The following is a 22,359-nucleotide window of genomic DNA, read 5'->3' as shown; positions in this document are numbered from 1 at the left end:
CGCGCGGGTGGGCGGGGCGGGCGCGCGATGATGACGTTCTCTCCCGCGCGCCGCCGCCCTTGTCCGCGGATGAGTCGCTGCGCGTGGCCGCTGCTGCGGCGGCTCCCGGCTCGCGCGGGGCTCGCGCTCCGGCATGGCGGCGCCGCCGCTGCTCCCCGCGCGCGCCCCGCCGCCTCGGCATCGTCCTCATCGTCCGCCTCTTCTGGGGACGGCGGCGCCTCCTCCCGCGCCCCCGACACCTCGCTCTTCGTGCCCGTGCCGCTGAAGCCCGGACTTGGTGCGGCCGAAGACGTCGGCGCCGAGCTTACGCGGCCCCTCGACAAGGGTGAGTACGGGCGGGACCGTGAGGGGACGGGGCGGGGGATGGTCCTAGGGCACGCGCCGTGAGGCCTCGGCCGCCCTCTGCTCGCTAGCGCTGGAGGCGGGCTGATGAGGCCGCACCTCGAGCTCTGTGCCCTGCTCTGGGCCGCTCGGTTCAGGAACGACGTTAAGGAGCTCGAGCTAGTCCAGAGAAGGGCAGCGGAGCTGGAGCAAAAATCGGAGGGAGAGCGGCCAGGAGGAGAGGGGAGGCTCAAGGAACACCTCGTTCTCTACAGCTCCCTGACAGGAGGCTGCAGCCAGATGGGGGTCGGGCTCTGCTCCTAGGGAACAGCAGGGACGAGAGGAAGCGGCCTCAAGCTGTGCCAGGCGAGTGTAAATTGGGCAGTGGGAGGAGTTTCTTCACAGGAAAAGTGATTAAATATGGGAAGGGGCTGCCCAGAGAGGCGGTGGGGTCAGCATCTCGAGGTGTTTTAAGGACAGACTGCATGTGGCACTCGGTGCTCTGCTCTGGTGCATGAGGTGGTGTTCGGTCATAGGTTGGACTCGGTAATCCTAGAAGTCTTTTCCAGCTTAATTGATTCTGTGATTCTGTGACCCTCCCGGGGGCAGAGGGAACTGGCTCCTGCTGCTCTCCCGGTCTTTCTTGGGGTCAGAAAGACCCTACCCCTTTAAGAGCAGGGGATCCTTCACTGCAGGGTGAATGAGCAGTGTAGCTAATTGTGCCCGAGAAGGTGAAATGGGATAAAGGCTGTTGGGTGAGGTGGCACCTGCATGTTGGATTCGTGGGGCTGTGCTGTGCAGGGCATAATCTGTGTGGGTGCCTTCCAACTCAGAATATTCTGTGATTGACTAGGGCCAGTAGGTGTGCTCTGTGTGAAAGAAGCTCTTATTCTCTGTTTTGGCGTGGTCAGGGTAAAGGTGCTTGGCTTGGGGTGGATCTTGCAGCCAAACTGCAGTCCTGTGAATTCCAGAACCGTATTTGAGCTTAAAAGGCATAGTTTCCTCAAATGTTGGTGTCACAGACCAAAGAGATTGTCTGTGTGTGAATGTGCCTAGATCAAAAGTGGGTGAAGTGATAGGACACGGGGGAATGGCTTCAAGTGGACAGAGGGTAGGTTTAGGTTGGGTATTAGGAAAAAATTCTTCCCTGTGAGGTTGGTGAGGTAATGGCACAGGTTGCCTGGAGGAGCTGTGGCTGCTCCATCCCTGGAAGTGTCCAGGGCTAGGTTGGATGGGGTTTGGAGCAGCCTGAGGTAGTGGAAGGTGTCCCTGCCCGTGGTAAGGAACTGGAGCGAGATTGTCTTAAGGTTCCTTCTGACTCAGACAGTTCTGTGATCTTACAACTCCATGATCTTCAAAGATTTGGTCAATAAAAGGCAAGTTCTTCATTCTTTTGATGTTTGCTAATCCAAAAACAATAAGAGTGCCAATGGAAGTATTTTTCCTGTCTTCTAATTAAGTGTTCTGATGGCATATTATTTATCATAACTCCAGAGAATAGGAGCATAGGCAAATGATCTTGTTCAGAACTGTGGAGAAAAGAATATCTGGCCTTGAAAGTTAAAAAAAGCCTAGTCAGGATGAAGAATCCTGAACAGCTGTAATGCAAAAATCTGTTGTCAGACTTGTCTTTTATGTGAGTAGTGAATTCATCAGGTGCCAGTAAAGATGAACGATGGCTGCTGGCTTGTACATTACCTGTGGTCTCATTTATTAGAGGAGCAGTTAGGTTTGGTATCTTCAAAACTACAACTAAAATGCTCTCGGAAAATAGTTTCTGTTTGGTCTTTGCTAAGTTGTTGAGAGAGAACAGATTGGCTGAAATTATGTGTGCCACACAAGTGAAAATTAACTACTTTAGACAGCCTAGTGTTCTTCCACGTGAGACTGGCAAGGAATAGCAGCCATGGGATCTGTGTGGTGCTCATCTGGCTTGTTGGCCTCTAGTGTTCTTTTTGTTGCTGTCTACAATATTTTGAAAAAAACAATAATGTATTTTAAAAGTACTGTTATTTTGAAACCCAGTAATGTTAGAGAAGACTGGGCAAGACCTTTGTTAACATGTAGTTATTTAAAAAAATGAAATAAATAGTCTTCTTCCGCTTCCCTGTTTAGGTTCAGACCACACACAGTATTATGCATCTGGGTTTTTTAATATTTTAAATGAAAATTTGTCAGATTGTGCTGCCAAGTGCTAAAGTAGATTCAATAAAGAAAGATGTGTATTTATGAGCTTTCTGGTTACAGATTGTGAAGAAACTATGTGAGTATAATTCCAGTGTGAATCATCTTGTTAACTTGTTACTTGCTCAAGTGAGCGTGATTATAGTTTTCACACTAGACAAACACGGTTAGAAAGACTAAGGGTCTTTTTAGAAGCTTACTCTTGTAAAGCCAGTTTTATAAAAGCATCATAACAGATCTAGAATTAATTCACTGCTTCTGTTTTCCACAACTTGACAGGAAGTGTACCCCTGTGAGTGCTGATGAATGCTTTCAGTTTGGTGTGTGTGTATCTTCTATATCATTTGTCACCAAATGTCAGCTCTGTGGCTTCAGTTGTCAGGCCATGGAGCTGTGCTTTACTTGTGGGAAGTGCAGGTCAGGAAAGACCAGGTGTTGGCAACAATTCACATGGCAGGAACAGGAGATGCCTGAAGAGGGGCTTAGATGCACAAGGTTGCTTGGACTGGATAATGGGAGTCTAATAGCTGAGGAGGAATTCTAAAATAAAGCACTTCAGCTGCCCCAGTGGCAGCATACAGCCTGACTGCAGTGGGTTGTTGTCATCAGAGACAGAGGGAAATTACTCCAAAGTCTTCCTGCAAACAGGGTTGAAGCTTCTAAATGGATCTGATACATTGGAGACTAACTGCATGGTTTCTGAACTTCGCTGCAGTTGGGTTCTTTTTACAGAGAACCTTAAAAACGCTACTGAGAAGTCAGTAATTGAGGAGCAAGAGCTAAAACACAGTTCTAGAATGAGAGAATGGTAAATAAAGGGAAATCTCACAGCAGGGGTGAATGGTAAAAAGGGTAGTGATCGAGACAGGACACAGGTTTCCGGAGTGTATGTGCAGTAGGATAAGCTCCCTTATCCTTGTGGGCTGCAAAGCCAGTTTTGTTTTATTTAGATTTGCCTTATTGTTAGGGCAAGTGTTTGTGCTTAGGAAGGATCGTGACCTTGGTTGTGGTGGGGTGGCATGGTCCCAATGTCATGTTTCCTTGGATAGAAACACATTTTGGCATTGACCTTTTAATCTTGTAGTAAGGCCAATGGGCTGTGAATTCAGCTGCGTGGCTGATGATGTGTTAATTGCTAGAGCTTCTTAGGGACCTCTGAAAAGCATGCGGCCTGTGCTTGCTTATACTGCACAGTTTTCCAGTCTGTCTTTGATTTTGGGGCCCTTAAACATGACTGTGGGTGTCTTCCTAGGAAATTTAATGCTGCCGGTGCCCTTGCTTATTGTTGCCTTTGGGAACATTTCAGAGCATGAGTTAATCCATGAAGGGACTCCTGGAGCTGTGCACAGGGTATGGGATGTGCATTTAGGTTTGCCATATTCTTGTCAGCTGGTGATTTCCATTGTGCCAAGTGGACTGTCTCTGTTACAGCTTTTTAGAGAGGGAGTCTTTCAATAATTTGAGGTTGATCTCATGGGAAGCTTTCCATGTCATGTCAGACAGTGTCAGAGTGACTTACAGAGAGCAGGGCTTGACAGTGTTTTGTCCAGTGACTTGTGCTGGCACCAGGAGTGTGCTACATTTATCACTCCTGGCATTGTATAATGCAGCATTCATAGACTTGAGTTTTGATAAAGTAAGCTCATGAATAGGTAGGTGTTCATGAAATTTGCTAGATTTTTTGTGAATTTCTGTAGATGGAAAGGGGACACATCATGTTGTACTGTCATTTAACTAACATTTAATAAACTAAAATCAGCGTTGTACTTGAGTACAACTTCAATTGTTGCAACAATTTTGTTGCAACACTGAACTTGCCTTTTAGGGGAGGGAAAGAGTTTATTAATAAGTTATTTGTGATATATATGAAGAAACTCTGGGTTTTTTCTTCCTTTTATTTAACCTGAGAAAAGAAAGAATACTGTGTCTGGTTTACCTGACCTTTCGAAGACTCTTGGAAGCAGGGTGGAAAGAAGAACATACCTCAGGATGTTGATTAAAAGCTGTCACCAAGTAGTTCAAGCAAATTTGCTTTTCATATTAAAATCTCCTGATAGATGCTGATAAAAAGCAAACAAAAACCCACCCCAAAACATTAGTTAGCTTGTTCCATGACTTGTTAGCTGCATGTTCCCATCTTTTTGGTTTCCTGTCAAGTTCCTTTCATCCTTTCCAGGAACTTGGGGGCAGGAGAATGTGATTTAATTTTGAGAAAGCTGGAAAAAAAGAAGTTACTCTTTTTCTACAGGTGAAGTCCTAAAAACCTTAAACAAGTTCTACAAAAGAAAAGAAATTCAAAGACTAGGAGCAGAAAATGGACTGGATGGTAAGAAGATGTTTTAAGTTTATAATATTTTAATGTGAAATCTGTTTTAATTCAAATATTGTATTAGATATGATCTTTTTATCACAACATTGCTTCTTTGTCTCTGCCACTTAGTTCAAATAACCTTTATATTTACTTTTAATAGCTTATATTAAGGTACAAGTTTTTAATTAACTGTTTCAGTATTTTATTGGGTGTTTACAACTAGACTTTTCTGATCCTGGCCACATTAATTTTGTTCCTTTCTTGTTTTTTTTGCAGCTCGCCTCTTTCACCAAGTATTTATAAGCTTTAGGAAGTATATCATGGAGTCCAGTTCTGTGAGTGCTGATTTGCATATTATTCTCAATGATATATGCTGTGGTGCAGGCAAGTATCTGGAATGCTTGTAAAATAAAACGTGCATTTTTGCTTGTTTTTGCCCTGTATGCTTCCCTGTGTACAGAGAGATTAAAAATCCCTGCTTCCCTATCAGAAACATTTGTGCCCATCCTGGGGAGTGTTCAGTTCCTGAATCTTCTGAAGTGGAAATTAAAGATGTGGAGGTGTTAGCTTGAGAAGCAGCCTGTTGAAGGCTGAAATGAAAACGGTGCTGTTCTGTTTATTCCTCTCTTTAAAATCCAGTAGTCACTAGGGGGCACTTGGAGAGCTTTCTCCAGCCTGATGGCTTTAGGGGCAGCTTTGTGACAGTGCTCTGATTCCCCATGGCACTCACAGAGGTGTGTTTGCCTGCTTGGTGCACCCTGTGTTGTGATTAACAGCATTTAACTGAGGGGTGGTGCCAGCTGGGAGCAGCAGAATCAGCTTTCTCCAGGGCTCAAGCTGCACAGTGTGTGCTTTCATGATGAGATTTTAAAGGTTGCAGTGGCTGTTAGTTTTGTCTTAAAATGTAAATGTGTTGATTTGAAATGTTGGCCGTCTTAGGAAATTGTCTCATTATATTTCTTGTGCATAAAATGTTCCACAGGATTTTCTCATTTCCACTGCTTACTTGGTTATATATGAGGAGTGTGCCTTATAACTCATGCACAGAGATACTGGAATTTTTTGAGTTTTGCTTGTCCAAACATGACAATTAAATATATTGCAGTTTTAAAAAAAATATTCACAGTAATTTTTAGTCATTGAATAATAATTCTGAATTTAACCTCCCCCAAAATAGAATATTCCCCCCCCCCCAACAAAACAAAAATGCTCCAACATACCCCAAACCACTGCTCTTTCTTTTTGTGTGTGTATGTTTGATAATAGCAGTTTTTTAGATCAAAGTAGTTCTTTGGAATTCTGTGAGAGCTGGACAGTAGGAGTGTGACCTGAAATGAGACCTTGAAGGGCCAGATGTCTACTCTGGAAATATTCAGAAGAATGAACCTGGATTTCTCTTCTGAGTTGATTTTAGTATTTTTATTTTCTCTCCTAGGGCTTGGAAACTTAGAATTTGGAACCAGCACCCTAAGTTTTGGTAGCTTAGAGAAACTGCAAATCTGTTTTTCTCTCTTTATTCATAAAAGCTCTTTAAAATATTTCCCTCCTCCTCCTTTTCTCCTCCTCCTCCTTTTCTCCTCCTCCTCCTTTTCTCCTCCTCCTCCTTTTCTCCTCCTCCTCCTTTTCTCCTCCTCCTCCTTTTCTCCTCCTCCTCCTTTTCTCCTCCTCCTATCCTCATGAATTTAGGAAGAAGGGGCTAAAATCTTAGGACAGAAAACCTATTTCTCATCCAGCTTTTCCACAGTTTCTCATTTTTACTTAGAAGTTCTGTAGGCAAGTAGGCTGAGCAGAGTGAATATACTGAAATTAGATGCATTTTTTCATATTATTGTGTTAGTGCTCCATTGCTAAATGAGTCCATATACTTGTGTTAGTTTCCCTTTCTGCCACTGAGACAATTGTTGAACTTTGCAGAGAGCCAGAAGTTAAAAGGATTACATAAGTGCAGGGTGTAAGTAGTAGAAAATATTTTTTCCAAAGTTTATGATGAAAGTAGACACTCAGACAAGCCCACAGACTTTCTGACAAGGATTTCTCCTTCTAGGTCATGTGGATGATCTGTTCCCGTTTTTCCTGAGGCACGCAAAGCAGATCTTTCCAATGCTGGACTGCATGGATGATCTGCGCAAGATCAGCGATCTGAGGCTGCCACCCAACTGGTCAGTGTGGTGAAGTGCCTGCACTGCTTTCCTTTCCTGGTGTCATAGAATTTTATAGTCTGTGCATTTCGGTGTAATTATGCTACATTTTCAGTTCTTATCTCTTTGTTTTTTACAATAATTTGTGTCAGGAACTCTTGTATTTTTTACAAGATGCATCACAATGAATGAAAAAGAAAACAAGATTATATCAGCTATGAAGGTCACTGAGTTGGTGGGGTTTTTCCAGGAAGATGTTTTATGACAATATATTTGGGAGGTAGCTCATCAAAACATTAAAATATTGATAAACTCAAGGAGAGAGAATCGTGGGAATAATGAGAATTATTTTGAATGCAACGTATGAATTTCACTCTGAATTGTTGAAAGCATTGTATGACTTAGAAGATCAATGTGGAAGATACAGTAACCTTGTTATACTGTCTCTTAAGAACTTGGTATTTCTGCTTTCAACACACGTTAAAATTATTAATAAATAAATACTTAAGCTAATCTCCAGTTTCTCCTGAATCAGTGTCCAGATAAATGTTCAACAGACCTGCTTTTTTTGTTTTTGCTTTAGGTATCCAGATGCCAGGGCTATTCAGAGAAAGATAATATTCCATGCCGGTCCTACAAACAGTGGAAAAACTTACCATGCTATCCAGAGATTTTTGTCAGCCAAATCTGGGATATACTGCGGTCCACTAAAACTTCTGGCTCATGAGATCTTCCAAAAGAGTAATGATGCTGTCAGTATGTTGTATTACTTACCAACATCCTTAGTACCTGAACTGTCTCATTGAAAGCATGACTGCAGAGTCCTGTAGTGGTCCCTGGAGCCCTGTGCTTGAGCAGGTGTCTTTGCTTTGCAGTGGTGTCAGCTCATGTGAAATCAGTCGTGCATTTCTGCTTTAGGAGCAGAATGGAACATGGCTTCCCCAAGTGGAACAGTGCTGTCCCCAGAGCAGTCATCCCTGTAACCTGCCTCTTGTCTTCTGGAATTTCTTGCTCCCTGGGTTAGCCAGGTTCTGCTGTTAGGTTTCTCAGCATAGGGACCGTGCCTTCTTTTGCCCATGACCTTTATCATAGCTTGTACACAAAAAAATTCCTTTGCTTAACTCCCCTCAACCTTCTGCTTCAATGTATATTTCACTTCACTATCCTTGAAAAGTCCTGCAGATGCAGATGTGTTAAATTGAAGAGCAGTGTTGTATATCATGTCCCTAGAGGAAATTCTGGTTAGTGTTTTATATTGCTTCTGGCATATTTTTGGAGGCTCCTCACCAGTGTGTTTCCAGCTGCAGAGAACAGGACCAGTTCTGAAGCACTACAACCACATATCATCTGTTTACACAGCAGAGTGTATGTGTACAGTAGTGATGTTGTGATTTCTCTTTTTCTCATGTAGCATCTGTAACTCCTGTTACCAGTCTGTCTGAGCAACATGTCAGAAAGACTGGCTTGTCCTGGGAGATAGCTGTAATGTACCACATGTACTCACTGAGTGACTGTGGGTACCATGCCGTGATGTTCCTTGCTAGGGAAAAGTGGAACTTTCTTCCCATGTGTTTAGTGTGTGTCAGAACTTCTCAGCTGTTGGTTCCTGGATTGTGTTTAGGCCCTTGGGGTGTTAACAGGCTTCAAGCAGGGCTCTGCAGATATGGATGGAGCAGCCATCAGCAACAAGTAGTGTAGGGCTGGCAGGGTGGTGGTGGCCTCGGTTGTCTCTCACAGCTGATCCTCATGAGCTCTTGCTGTGTGAGTACAAGGCAGCAGGGCAATTGCCAAAGGAGCTGGAGCAGGCTGGAGCTTGCAAGGTTCCTTCACTGCTGGGCCTTACTCTGAGTCCCTTGTACTCTTTTAACAGTTCTTTTATGGCAGATGTGACAGCTCTGAAATGCTCTGGGGAAGATGTAACCTCCTGCAGGAGTAGGAGAATGTATCTAGTTACAGATACTCCCTCTTTGTTAAACCTCCCCTCTGATAGGACTTAAATACAAGGCACAAGTGTCTCAAGGCTGAGTAGTTATTTCCTGGATAGCTTCTATTATGCTGTCCTAGAAGCCTACTGTAAGAAAAAGTTTTTGTCCTCTTTGGAAAGGGGATTGATTCTTTTGCGTTCAAAAACTTGACTTGAGTTTTGTGAATGCCTTTAGAATGTGCCATGTGACCTGGTGACAGGAGAAGAGCGTGTGTTTGCCAATGAAGATGCCAGACAGGCTCCTCATGTTGCTTGTACCATTGAAATGTGCAGCACTAATACACCTTGTAAGTACACATACTTGTTTCTGTCCTATCTGTGGTATCCGTGTGTGTGTTATTGCTACTCAGAAGTAGCTGAGCTCTTCTTTTTCACTCTTATTTGAACTATGATAGAGCAGTTCAAGAAACCTGGATCATCTCACAGTAGCTTTTTGGTGATAGAGAATTAGCTTTGTTTGAGCATCCTTTTTTAGGGAACCTCTGGTTCCTTCCTGTCTTGTACTGCTGTTCTAGATGCTCTTCCTTGATGCATCATATTTTTATTTTTTTGTTTTAAGATGAAGTTGCTGTCATAGATGAAATTCAGATGATCAGAGATCCTGCCAGAGGCTGGGCTTGGACAAGAGCCCTTCTAGGTAAGCTTGTTTGTGTTGGCAATAAATTAGATTAATGGCACATGATATTCAAGCTTAGCAGTCAGTATAGTCATTTGTGGTTATAATATATGATGCAAAATATAAGTATTTCTTCTTGTCTTCTCACAGCAAATTAGAGAGATACTCTGCCTCAAAGGCTTTGTCTGCATGACAGACAAAAAAGCCTGTCATGTTTTACTTAACGAATGGGTTTTTAAAATTTTGTTGAGGTGCCTCTTGTATTTTTCCTTCCTTGGATACTAGCAAGTCTTTACTATATTGTGCTGTCCTTTTACATTGACTATTTCCAAGAAGTATGCTTGTCCATTCAATTAAAACAACACCAGTTTTCAATAGATTACCTTTGTAGAGATTCTGATAAATAATGGTGACTTTAAATATTTTATAGTGTTAATTTCAAATGGCTCATTTACAGAGCTGCATCAATCTACTATGTGCTTAGAAGAATGCTTATTTTGATAATTTTAGAATTTTTCTAGAGGAATTTTTGAAACATTTCCCCTTGTATTTGGAACAGAAATTTGGAATCTGATTCCCTCTTGACCCTTCCTTTCATTGCTTTTGATTCTAAGTTCAGCAGATTTGTCACACTTCCTTTACTTCCTGTTTTTCCCTTTTCTGTTCTGGCTGAATTAGATGTGAATTCATGCAGAAAACAAAACTCAGTCCTGCTATGGTTTGGGAGTCAGTAAAACATGAGTAGTAAATAAAACATACTCAAGGCTTTGCTTTGTTTGTTCAGTGGCTGAGGCTCTCTTGTTTTGGCCAAGAGGGTGCAGTGAAGTATTGGCTGCTCTGATTATTACACTAATAAATTGTCAATATGACCTGCTGGTAAGAGGTCAAGAGCAGCTCTAGGGAAATAGTGTGTTGTGGGAGAGGCTTTAGGTGCAGGTTTGGGTCCTTGAAGGAGGTGAAATACAATCTTCATTGTGTTTAGCAACCAAAATTCAATATTTTGATACCTTAAGAGCCAGCTAAAGCTACTGTTGTATATAAACAAGTAACATTTTGCTTTTTATTTTACTGGACCTTGTTCAGGCCTCTGTGCAGAAGAAATCCATGTTTGTGGAGAACCTGCTGCTATTGACTTGGTGACAGAGCTCATGTATACTACAGGGGAGGAAGTTGAAGTAAGTAATTTTGAGAAGCTATGAACAGAACATCAGGTTCTCTTTGCTGTAAAATGGGAAAAATTGTAGGGTGCTTTTGGGGGGTATCACTGCTCAAAGTTGTCCTGCAGGAGGTCTTCTTAAAATGTTTCTCAATTTCTGTAAAGCAAAGGTGTTGTAAAATTCTTTCTTTCTCTTTTTAAATAGTGGTACTGTTTTTCTGAAAGATAAGTGGCTTGATGAGTTCCCTTCAGGGTATGCTGCAGCTGCTACAGCTGTTTATGAGCTTTTTTTACAGTTCTGATCTTCCAAGAGGGCATGGTGCTCTCGAGTTTGCTGACTTTGCAGGATGTGTAGATAGATAAGTGTCGATATGATGGAATCTGAGTTTAAAAAGACACCATCTTTGACAACTTTAATTCTAGGTCCGAAACTACGAGCGACTGACTCCTCTGACTGTGCTGGATTATGCCTTGGAGTCCTTGGACAACCTCCGGCCTGGGGACTGCATTGTCTGTTTCAGTAAGAATGACATCTACTCTGTCAGCCGACAGATTGAAGCCAGAGGATTAGAATGTGCTGTCATATATGGCAGTCTGCCACCAGGTAAAGCACTCTTGCTTTTATTGTTAAGGAAGTGTTCTGTTTCTTGCTGCTTTTCTTAGGAGAAACCCCCCTTGTACTGCTTTCTTGATTTTAGAATAAAGCAGTGCAAGTTTCCTAGTTTTGCTTCCCTATATAGCTAGAGAAAGTAATCAGCTTTCATTGACTGGTGTTTTAATCTTGGGATTAGACCTTTATTATGTACTTAATTTGGATCTTCAGATAGATATAATTAAATGAGGTCTGTCCACAGCTCTGGGAACGATTTAAATCACTCCTGCCCCCACCCCCATCTGCAGCCAAATATCAGTCAAATACCAGTTTATTTTTTTCCTCAGTCTGTTATAATGACATTGGACTTAGTGATGCGTTGTCTTTATTTTGAATGAAGTTTGCTATGTGAAGTGTTCTGTCATTCTGTTTTAGGAACAAAGCTTGAACAGGCAAAGAAGTTTAATGATCCTGATGATCCATGCAAAATTTTAGTTGCTACAGATGCAATTGGAATGGGACTCAATTTGTAAGTACTTGCAGCAGGTTATGATACTTTTATTTTCCTTCGGGTGTGATGGCCACATTAATTTCCTTACTTTATATCTCCCTAGTCTGATTAACTCATCTAAATATCTTCGCTGTCTAGATAACACAGTACACACGTTTCAATTTTGAAGTAGTGATCAGTTTGGTTAGGCAGAAATAAGCTCTAATTTTAAAACTGATTCCAAGAACTAAATGGCTCCCTTGGCCTTATTCAGTGTGATAGTTGACCATGGATGGCAGGGCCTACTGGATCAACAGGAGTCAAATGTGCTAGGTTGTCAAGAGTTATCACTCTCACATTTCTGAAGTACAGAGCATTCAGCCCAGTTTCAGATGTATTTCATTGGTGAAGGATATGCAGTCACATGGCTGCAAACTGCTGAGGCAGGTGGTGCTGAATGGATTGGGAGGTGATGAGGACATGACTGATGTGTGCAGGGATGATGATTCTCCTGCAATTAGGCAGTAGCCTTCTGCCTTTTAGGACATGCTGTGTTCATAAGTAGTATCTGCAATACCCTAATTTATAGAGGAGAAAAAGCTTATTAAAACCCAAAAGCTTCAATTCTTCACATTGGAAGTAATTTGTGAAAAATTACTCATCTTTGTTTTTGCTTCAATATTTCAGGTGTATAAGAAGGATCATTTTTAACTCCATAGTAAAGCCAACTGTCAATGAGAAGGGAGAGAAGGAAATAGACTCCATTACCACCTCCCAGGCTCTGCAGATCGCAGGCAGGGCTGGGCGTTTTGGCTCCTCCTTCAAGCAGGGAGAAGTCACCACAATGCATCGTGATGACCTCGTGCAGCTGAAGGCAATCCTGAGCGATGCTGTGCCCCCTGTCAAGGTGAGAACCTCAGTACCCAGTTTATACAGATGTGCTCTGGGGCTGGGTTATGATATTCTGACCCCAAATTACTTTTTCCTTCTGTCTGTTTGCAATTTAGTACTAAAAATGGGTTGTGTTGTGCCAGGGTGGGTTTGGATATATGTCCCACTTGCAGTGTTGCTTTTATGTTGAATCTACTCTTTTAAGAGTTCGAAGCTCAAGCACAGAAATTCTTAAGTTTCAGCTAAGTGTGCTAAATAAACTGGAGTCTGCAGGGTGCTTTGGTTTCTTGCATTTTGTTTTAAAATATGTTCTTTCTGGTGCATTAACTTTAAAACAATACTGAGAATTAATGGAGGTTTTATTTTTTTTATTTTCCATTTAGGCAGCTGGCCTACACCCTACTCCTGAGCAGATAGAGATGTTCGCTTATCATCTTCCTGATGCCACTCTATCCAACTTAATTGTAAGAATGATCAAAATATTAGCTTGTGCTTTCAAAATGAGGTATCACTAATAGTCACTGTTTTGTGCAAACCTGCCCTTGGGAGACCTGACAGACAGCCTTGCATGTATTTTTTTATCAGTTGGATTCTTTTTTCTACCACACAAGTGACTGCAGATAATTTTAGGATGTTTAACTTTTCTGTGCTGCAGAAAACTTGAAAGCTGTTGAAATGTGTCAGTCATTTTTACACAGTGTTTAAAACCGTGCAGCAGCTTTTTCGTTGCAGCTTTTCTGAATTTTTAATGTAGACATTTCAGTCTGAGGTTGAAGATACTAGCGATCTAAATGGAATTAAATTATTTGCAAATTCCTGGGAAACTGGTCATGTCAGATTTCCGTATATCTGAAAACTACCTGTTTTGTTTTTTTTCCTGTTTCTTTGGATTTTGTGGTAAAACAGTGTGTTTGTAACTTTTAGACAGCTTTTGATTTTGTGGGTTCAATTTGATCTCTTCTTTAGATAGATACTAGTTCTTTTGGATGTGCCTAAACATTATAAAGTAGAAATTAAGATTCCAATACTGTATTGAAAAAATGTTATCACAGCTTTTAGTAAATGGAAAAATCCTTGGCAGCTTTCATGGTTTTAAATGTGAATTATTTTTCTTGCTGATCTGCTGTTATGTAGCAGAATGTGTATTTATAACCTTGAAATAAAAGATTATGCCTGGAGACCTCCTGGAAGACTTAGCCTGGTAGGGTAACAACACATCTTTAAAATGTTTAAATTAGCAATTTCTGGGCTAGCATAGTAGTATTAAGATAAAAACTTTGTGTTGCTTTTGATCTCTTAAATATTCAGTTGCGTATTTAATGAAGAAGCAGTGTTTCTTTAAAAATGTTCTTAAAAAAATCTTTTGAAGATTTACATTAGAGAAATAATTTTGGAGGCCCATAAAATTCCCCCTGCAAGGGTGCACTGCATCTTCCAAATCTTGAGTATGTCTCATGTTTTCTTTGAACTCCTCTATTGGAATACTGTATTCAGCTTGTGTTTTCCTTCTTCCTAAAATAGCTCTGGTCCTGACATTGAACTAAAAATACCTCAATAATTGAATTGTATGCTGTAAAGTTAGCTTTTTGGGTCATGCTAAGTGACAAACCTGGAGAAATTTCTAAACTTAGTGGTAACTGATTCCTTTGTGTTCTTTGGTGCTCTTTGTACCTAAAATGTACTCTTCCAGAACTTGTTCATTAGGAGACTGACTGAAAGCATTTAAAAAAAGTGTAGTGTGTTATGTCTTCTCCTCTGATCCTGTGTTGGAGAACTTAATGTGAATTCTGCTAAAAGAGCAGGGGAAACTTCCCTGCCTGCTTTTTTAGTACTGTGGTTAGATTTGATGGTTTTTAATTCTTCTTTCAGTAGAACTAGTCTTTCAAGCTCTAAATATATTTTTTTTGTTTGGTAAGCAAAGTTGAACAACCCTCTCCTGTAATAACATTCTAACATTTTGGTTTTATTTTCACAGGATATTTTTGTGAGCCTCTCACAAGTTGATGGGATGTACTTTGTCTGCAATATTGATGACTTTAAATTTCTAGCAGATATGATTCAGCACATTCCACTAAATCTACGATCACGATACGTCTTCTGCACTGCACCCTTGAACAGGAAAGAGCCTTTTGTGTGTACCACTTTGCTGAAGGTCAGCTATTTTTTTTCCCCTCAAGAAAGGTGGTGTTTATATTGGACCAAGAGGGCTTTGGTGCACTGGGGCCATATCTAGCTGCTGTATTTGTTGTGGGCTTTGCCATCAAATCATTTGAGAGCATTCTTAAAGTGCTCACAGGTAGTATAAGAGAGATAAAATAGCTGGACGTGTATTGAATTCTTCACTATTTTTATTGATGAAAGCTTTTAACTTTGGAAAAGTGGTTCTCGTGATGTAAGTTAAAGTTTGGACAGCTTCTCTGCTGTTTGCCTCTTAAAATCCTACTGCTTGTCCTTGTATGTCAGCTCTGAACTGGGAGAGATGAGATTTGTGTTCCCTAGTCACTTGTGCGCTGTTAAACTTTGCACTACAGTGTTCCTAAAAGCAGTCATTAAAAACCAGGTTACTGTTCCTTTGAGCTATTAGCTTGTCAACAAAAGAAGAGAATCTGGGATTAAGGGTGATTGCTGATGCTATAATACAATTACATAGAATTTAAACCTCAGAAAACACAGAGCTGTAAGTTGCTCTCAGAATTATGTCACTTTACTTTTCAGGCCTGGATGAATTGTTTTTTGCTGTGCCCCCACAGCGATTATTTTGAGGAATTTACAGTCAGCTGATTTTTCAGGTGTAATAATAATGTCACTTGGGACTGTTACTTTGTTAGACAGTATTGCCATTGTTCCCTTTTTAAAGACTGCATTCAGTGTTCAAAACGAATTAGTATAAAAATGAAACTGACTGGTGCCCTCCTATCACAAGTATTAGAACCCTGCTTTTCAAAAATGACTAAGAAATGTGTGATTGATTAAAGAGTTGGAAAAAGTGCCTCGTTAGGAAAATGCTGAGCTTTTGGATTCCAAGTACTGAAGGTGTGGAGGGGCATAATGTGTTAGAGGGAGGTAGGCAGGCTGTTGTGAATGCTTGTGTGAATTCCTTGGTCAAGAAAACCCACCTTAGTAGCAGCCAGATAGGAGGCAGTTATTCCAAGTCATCAGAACTCCTGAAAATTTCAGATTTAAATCTTACTTATTTTTCTGTTAGTTGATGGGCTGAGGTGTCTGGGTTTCAGAAGAGCAGATTTCTAGTGCAGATTAATCTGTTTGGTTTGTGATTAGTGTGTTTCCTAAATCAGGGAATACATTTAATATTCTAAACCCTGGCAACCCTGAAACAAGATAATTAACAAAATAGGAGGAGGAGGATTAAAGAAGACACGAAGTCCATCTGCTTTGCTAGATGAAATCAAATGCCTTCAGAGTTACTCTTTTCTGGATAGCTCTGTGGTTTTGTTTCTGAACTCTGTGCATGGCCCATGGACAAATTGTGTTAATGAGGCCCTGGAAAGGAGACGTGACTCCTGTGTTGAGTAATTAAGTAAAAGAATGTGTGGCATTTGGCTTGTGTAAAACAAAGCAGGTATTTTGTGGAATATTCTGTGTATACAGACTATGGGGAATTTAACTCTTTGGGGATTTCTTCTTTCCTGACTAACTGAGGGCTTGACTGAATCTGTTTTTCAGTTTGCACGACAGTTCAGTAGAAATGAGCCCCTGACGTTCGACTGGCTCTGCCGGCACACCAAGTGGCCCTTAGCTGCTCCAAAAAACATCAAGGAACTTGTACACCTTGAAGCTGTGCACGATGTTTTTGACCTCTATCTGTGGCTGAGGTATTGTCTTTGTGCTTGAAAACTGCTTTTTAAAGTTTTTTTCGTATTATTTATGACTTACAGTCCTAGAAGTGCAGTATCTTCAAGCCCATATATATGTGGTGCAGAATGGGCTCCTTTGGCCTTTTAGAGGGTCTTGACAAATGCATTGTTGAGGGAGTGAGTTCTGCGGGAAGCAGGTTGTGACTGACAGAAGGAGAAAGGTAGGAACAAGGTGATCCTGGACTGGAGCAGCTGAAATCCAAATTGAAATACAGTGACCTTGCCATACAACATGTAATAAATCTTCTTTTTACTTAGTATGTTTCCCATCTTTGTCCCAGTGAGGAGGTTTAATTGTGTGGCTTTTTTGCCTCTCTTCAGTTACCGCTTTGTGGATATGTTCCCTGACGCTGTCCTTGTAAGGGATATTCAGAAAAAACTGGACGACATTATCCAAATTGGTGTCTGCAACATCACAAAGCTGATCCGAGCATCCCAGTCTGCAGCTGCTTCTGGCACAGCTGAAGCTGTGTCAGAAGACTTTCCTCTGTCCAGGACTCAGAAGGATGCCAGGGTGGTTTCAGACCGTCACGGTGCAGCCTCCACAGAGGCACTGTCCATTGCAACGGAGGCTGCAGGACTGAGAAGAGCGAAGAACTCGAGACCCTCTCGGCTTGGTGGCAGGCAGGAGGATGTGAAAAGCTATGGACGTGGATCTCTTGCCAACAGATTGCTGCGGGAGGGACTTCTGACACAGGAAATGCTGAGACAGCTGGAGAGTGAGTGGCAGGATCAGCACAGGAATGGTGGATACGGCTTTGGTTCCAAAAGAGATGATCAGCATAGTTCAAAGGAAACAAGGAAAAAAAGAAAATAGAACCATGTCCTAATTCTGTTTAGTTTTTATTCATAAAATAAAATACTATTTTAATAACCTCTTTGGCATTTCATGTTTACACTGCTGCCGCTCCTTGATGTTTTTCCTTCTCCTGTGATGAGTAATGTGAACTGATCAGAGAAATGGACTCTTAAAAGCTCAGAGGCCATAAGTCTGTTTTTACCACTCAGCTGTACACTCTTTCCATCATGGTGTTCAGCATAAGTGTATGATCTGCTGCTCTGTGAGAATTTGAACTTGGTGTCTTCTTGCAAGATATCCTCTCATCATCAATAAATGTCACATATTTCACTAGTAATGAATTAGCTACTCATTCCACCACTTCCCAAAGGGCAGAGTTTAACAGACCACAAACAAGTAATGAACAGCCTGGAACAAAATTGGCTTCGAATGGTAATAGGAGTCATGTGCCTCTAACCATTGTGTCCTGTGAAAATGTGGAAGGAGGTGAAAAGCATTGTGGCAATATGTCAGGAGTGATGGAATTCTGGCCACAAGAATTTTGGAGTGAATTGCAATTCTGTAATCTGAGGGGTAATTATGATGCTGTGTCATTTGGTGAGCAGTTTTGAGCTCCCATTATGGATACTGGAGAGAGAAAAAATCAGATGCTGAAATTGCTGTGTATTTACAGAACTGGGTTTCAGCACTTGTATGTGTTGCTGGGCTGCCTGAGGAGAATAATGCTACTCTGGCCATGTATCTGGGGTTGGCTGTGTACAAGTGCACAGGTCCTGCTTGTGTTAATATCAATAGGCAAACCTTTAAAATCCAGGTTGAGTTTCACTATCAAATACCTGACTTTCTCATCAACTGTGTTTCTCTGTAGTCTGAAAGCTTGTTCTGAATCCTCTTTTCTTTCTCTTCATATCAATCCTTGATGCTGCTGTTCAGAAAGAAATCTGCAGCAGTTTGAAAAATGTTTTTGCAGCTGTTTTCAGTATAGTTCCTGTACTCTTCCCTCATTGTTTACTAAAAAGCAAGCAGTGTGAGAATGTTTCTAGTCCACATGATCTCCTGCTGGTTTCAGTACAGTACTGGTGGGAAGAGAAAGTTTTAAGTCCTTCCCCTGCAAAGCTACTTTTTTTTTCCTCCCCCAAGAAAAACCAGGCAGCTCTATGTGTGTGGCAATGGCCATGTGAGTGTTGTGGATTTTCTGCTCTGTAGAGGAGTAGTTCAGTTTTGCTTTTCCAGAGTCCTGCTGAACAGCAGCATTAACCCTTACAAGTGGGTTGCATTTGCTGCTATCACACAGCTTGTGTGATGTGGATTATGTGATGGAGTGGTACTCACTGGAAGGGAAGCAGTAGGTATTCAAGCCTGCAGCTTTGACCACATGTATCATCCCACTTACTCCTGGGACTGCACTTCCCCAGATCCAGGGTGGATCTGCAGACCACTGTTTGAAACCACCTTGGCTGTCCACCATGGACAAGTCTTGTTTTCTCTGCCCCAGTGTGTGTGAGGTTGGCTTGTGGGAGACCCCCACTGATATAGTGCTTTGTGTTTTTTAGGTTGAATTTATCCTTTAATCATACAGTAAGCTGAGTACAAGTGTGTATTTTTGCGTAAGGAAAGAGTGTCTGGGACTTTGGGGTGTAAGCCAGCCTTGTGTTTCAGCACCAAGCCTTGCTGTAAAGAAGCTAAATGACTATAAGCATTCTTTTTTGTATTTTGCTGAGATTAGCACTTTGCATAACTCACTGCTTGTTTCCATAGTGACTCCATAGTAACTGTTTTAGGAGATCTGAAGTTTATTCAGGCGTTTCCAGGCTGACTTTATGTAAGTTTTCTTCTGAGCTAATAGTGTGGCTGTCATTGACTCCCATTAGAATGACTGCCAGATTGGTCCCATGTGGTACAATCTGGACTGGTGCGATGCAGAGCTACCCCAACTACCCATTTTTCACCTGCCCTGTGGGGCTGTGCTGAAGCTTTATTTTTAAGCAATAACTGCACTGTTCTCTTGATGTGGGAATCAGGTTTGCAAAACTGTTTCAGGTTCAGATTTCCAGATTAATTTCAGGCATTGATATTAGAGATGTTTGGAAGTTTATTCATTAATTGTTTTTCTGGTGCCCTTCAAATGTAAAATGCTAATTGTAACAGCACTGCTTGGTAAAATCCTTCTGTATTTTAACCCCAGTATATTCTGTTCTGTCTGGACTGATTTTTTCCCATCAGTCCACTCAAGTGTTCTGCCTTACTTTATATCCTGCTGTTGCACTAGGAGTGGTGTATGCAGGAAGAATGAATATAGGGATCCCTTTCTCTCCTGAGCTTTGATGAACTTACAGGAATATAATGGGGAATGAACCTGCTGGTGCTGCAGGGAAGGGAGAATAATGTGTTCTAGGAGTTGGTCTTGGAATCATAAACTATAAAAAAGGACTTCCCCTGATGACTCACTACTGACCTTGTCCACTGTCTCCTTGTTTACCTGGGTACCAAATTTAGCAGCCAGCATTGCTGCTGCCTTTGATACCTCACCAAAGATAGATGAGTTTATTGGTAATAAAATGCTGATTGATAATGGTGCCTCTTCCTGGAGGTAACAAGGGCATGTTTAGCTGATGTATTTGAGACTTTTTTTGTGAGTTTCCCCATTGTTGCTATGAGCTTCTTTTTTCTGGAGGCCTTTGACTGCAAGGTTGTGGGAGACAGATGAGCACCAAACCCTTCAGGATTCTTCACTGTGCTGTGAGATGGATTTTGGAGGCAGAACTGCAGGAGAAGAAAGTAGAGAGGGGAGCATTACAGTTTTAAAGTCTCCATGGCCCTTGCAAAGCAGGGAAGGAAGTTTTGTGAATAACTTATATTGGGTGCAGCTCTAACAAAAGAGAAAACCAGCATTGCCTCAAGCTTCCAAGCTGCGTGCAGTTGGAGCTGATCTGTTCACTTGGCCCTGGATTGGTTCCTCCTGTCCTGGCCAGGGTATGTACAAAATGGCTGTGACACTTTTGGCTGTTGGGCCCGTGGTCCGCTGAACTGTCTGTGTGGAAATGAGATAATGTCTTGTCTTTTCTTGTGCAGCAGCCTGCCGGAAGCTGGGATGCACCAGGGCTGAGTGAACAAGTTCCGCAGTGATTCTGACATGTCAGGTATTTCACAGAGCCTGCTGCCAGTTTAGGAGCATTTAGATCTTTGAGACCCTTTTCCAGTGGCGTCTGTCAGAGAAAGAAAGAAAAGAGAGAATGAGAAATAAATCTACTGTATTACAGACACAATGAGCTCTGGATCAAAGTGGGATGGAGCTTGAAAGGTGATGTTTTCAGTTTTGCTGGCCAGAGGGGTTGTGACTCGGATTGCATGGGTAAACAATGAGGAGAGAGACAGTCCCTTTGGGAGTCAGTGTCTGACTTAACAAGCCAGCAGTTATTAAAAGATTAATAGAAGAGAAGTGAACCGTGCTTTCTGGCTGGTAGTGTGGCTTATTTTCTTCTTTCTTTTCTCTCAAAGGTCAAAGGCCTAATTTTAGAACAAGCCCTATTTATGGACTTGCTCAGCCACTCTGCTTTACTCTTGTTCTAGAATAATGGAAAATAAATAGAGCTGGCAGGAACTCCCAGTGTCCAGAGCTCATCCTTGATGCAAGGCAGAAGGAGAAAAAGAAGGACCTGTCCTAGCAGAGGTTCCGTATGATTTGTCTCTGCAGAGGGAGTTTCCCTCCCTCAGCTCTTTCAGTCTTTCCTCGTGATCAGAAGCTGGAAAAATGTGACCTGTGACTGCTTCTGATGTTCAGCAGAGCTAACTCTTTCTGATCCCTGCCTTATTGATGTGCCATAGCTGACAGGACTGGGCAGACTCCTCTTTCCAAGACTGGTGCTGAGTATGGAGTTGAGTGTTGGTTTGTGTGCCTGTGGACTATACTCCTGTACAGACAGCCCACTGTGATCTGTTGTACTTTTTTCTTTTTGCAATAGCTTGAGGTTGTTTGGTCCACTCTAGGCTATGAATTGATGTAGCCAGACGTGCTTTCTACTGACTGGCTGCCCCTGCACTTCTCTGGATCTCTTGAAAATTTTCAGCAGTTCTTTGTGTTTCCTTACATTACTTGGCACACCCCTCCCACCTTCTGCTGTTTTTCTAATCTATCAAAATAATTTTTAATTATTACCTTGTTGTGCAAAATTTTGGGTGACAATTGTCTGCAGTAACTGTGTTCAGCTGAACAGTAACTGGGGAGGGGGAACACATTGCATGTAGCTATAGTTTGAGAGTGAGCCTCTAATTACCCCCTGAGAGTGCCTGGTCTGTGGGGTTTTTTTGGTGTTGTTTTTTTTTTTTTTTCCCTCCTTTGTGTCAGCATTTCACCGAGTTTTCTTCTGATGACGTTTCCACAGTCCATATCACTTGATACAGTGACAAAATCCTGGAAACACCAGTGTATTCAGAATGAATTTGAGACTGATGGTTAAAGGCTGTGCCAAAATCTGATGGTGTAAGGAAGCTGCTATGTGGTGCTAGTTAAAGGCATGCTCCCAGTGGGGCAGTCTGATACCATACTGCTGCCTGCCAGGTAAATCTGTCCTCTCCCCAGGTTTTGCAGGATCTTCACTGGTCTAAAGCTTTGGGCGAAGGGAGAAGAATGGGTCCAAAACCTCTCTGCTGGGAATTGCACAAGAGGCATTCCAGCTGGGGGCAGGGGTCGGTGTGTCTCTGCTCTTTTACACAGCTGAAGCTTAATTGGTGCAAAGCTGCAGATAAGGGTTCGCTGTGCAGAGCTGGAGTGAAGTTAATTCACGCAGAACAGCTTGTCTCACAAGTGGGAGCGCTGAGCAGAGGGAAGAAGGCTCCTCATCCTAAAACTTTTAAGTTCGCAGATTCCCTGCAGCGCCGCGCTGCGCGCAGCAGCGGTGGGAGCCTGTCAGCCCCTGGAATGAAGCGGGGCAGGCTGCGTAGCAACTGCGTTGAGAAGTGGTAACAATTCCCAAGTGGGGCAGTAACAAAATCGATTTTTCTC

At 42.1% G+C, this 22,359-nt stretch overlaps 1 protein-coding gene across 1 annotated transcript; it reads left to right on the top strand.

Moving 5' to 3' along the window:
* Nucleotides 1-112: 112 nt before the first annotated feature.
* On the top strand, nt 113-17,669 carry SUPV3L1 (Suv3 like RNA helicase). The gene is made up of 15 exons (XM_062496206.1): nt 113-325; nt 4,754-4,831; nt 5,093-5,200; nt 6,861-6,975; nt 7,538-7,706; nt 9,114-9,225; nt 9,498-9,575; nt 10,638-10,729; nt 11,134-11,314; nt 11,738-11,831; nt 12,480-12,699; nt 13,067-13,147; nt 14,659-14,835; nt 16,368-16,516; nt 16,880-17,669. Exons 3-15 carry the CDS (start codon nt 5,137-5,139, stop codon nt 17,373-17,375), a joined length of 2,028 nt encoding a protein of 675 aa, XP_062352190.1. The 5' UTR covers nt 113-325; nt 4,754-4,831; nt 5,093-5,136; the 3' UTR covers nt 17,376-17,669.
* The last annotated feature ends 4,690 nt before the right edge of the window (nt 17,670-22,359 follow it).

This window comes from Cinclus cinclus, chromosome 7 (genome assembly GCF_963662255.1).
Source record: "Cinclus cinclus chromosome 7, bCinCin1.1, whole genome shotgun sequence".
In the NCBI taxonomy this organism is placed as follows: Eukaryota; Metazoa; Chordata; class Aves; order Passeriformes; family Cinclidae; genus Cinclus; species Cinclus cinclus.
Note: the sequence above shows the minus strand (reverse complement) of the source record. Positions and strands in the feature narration are given on the sequence as shown.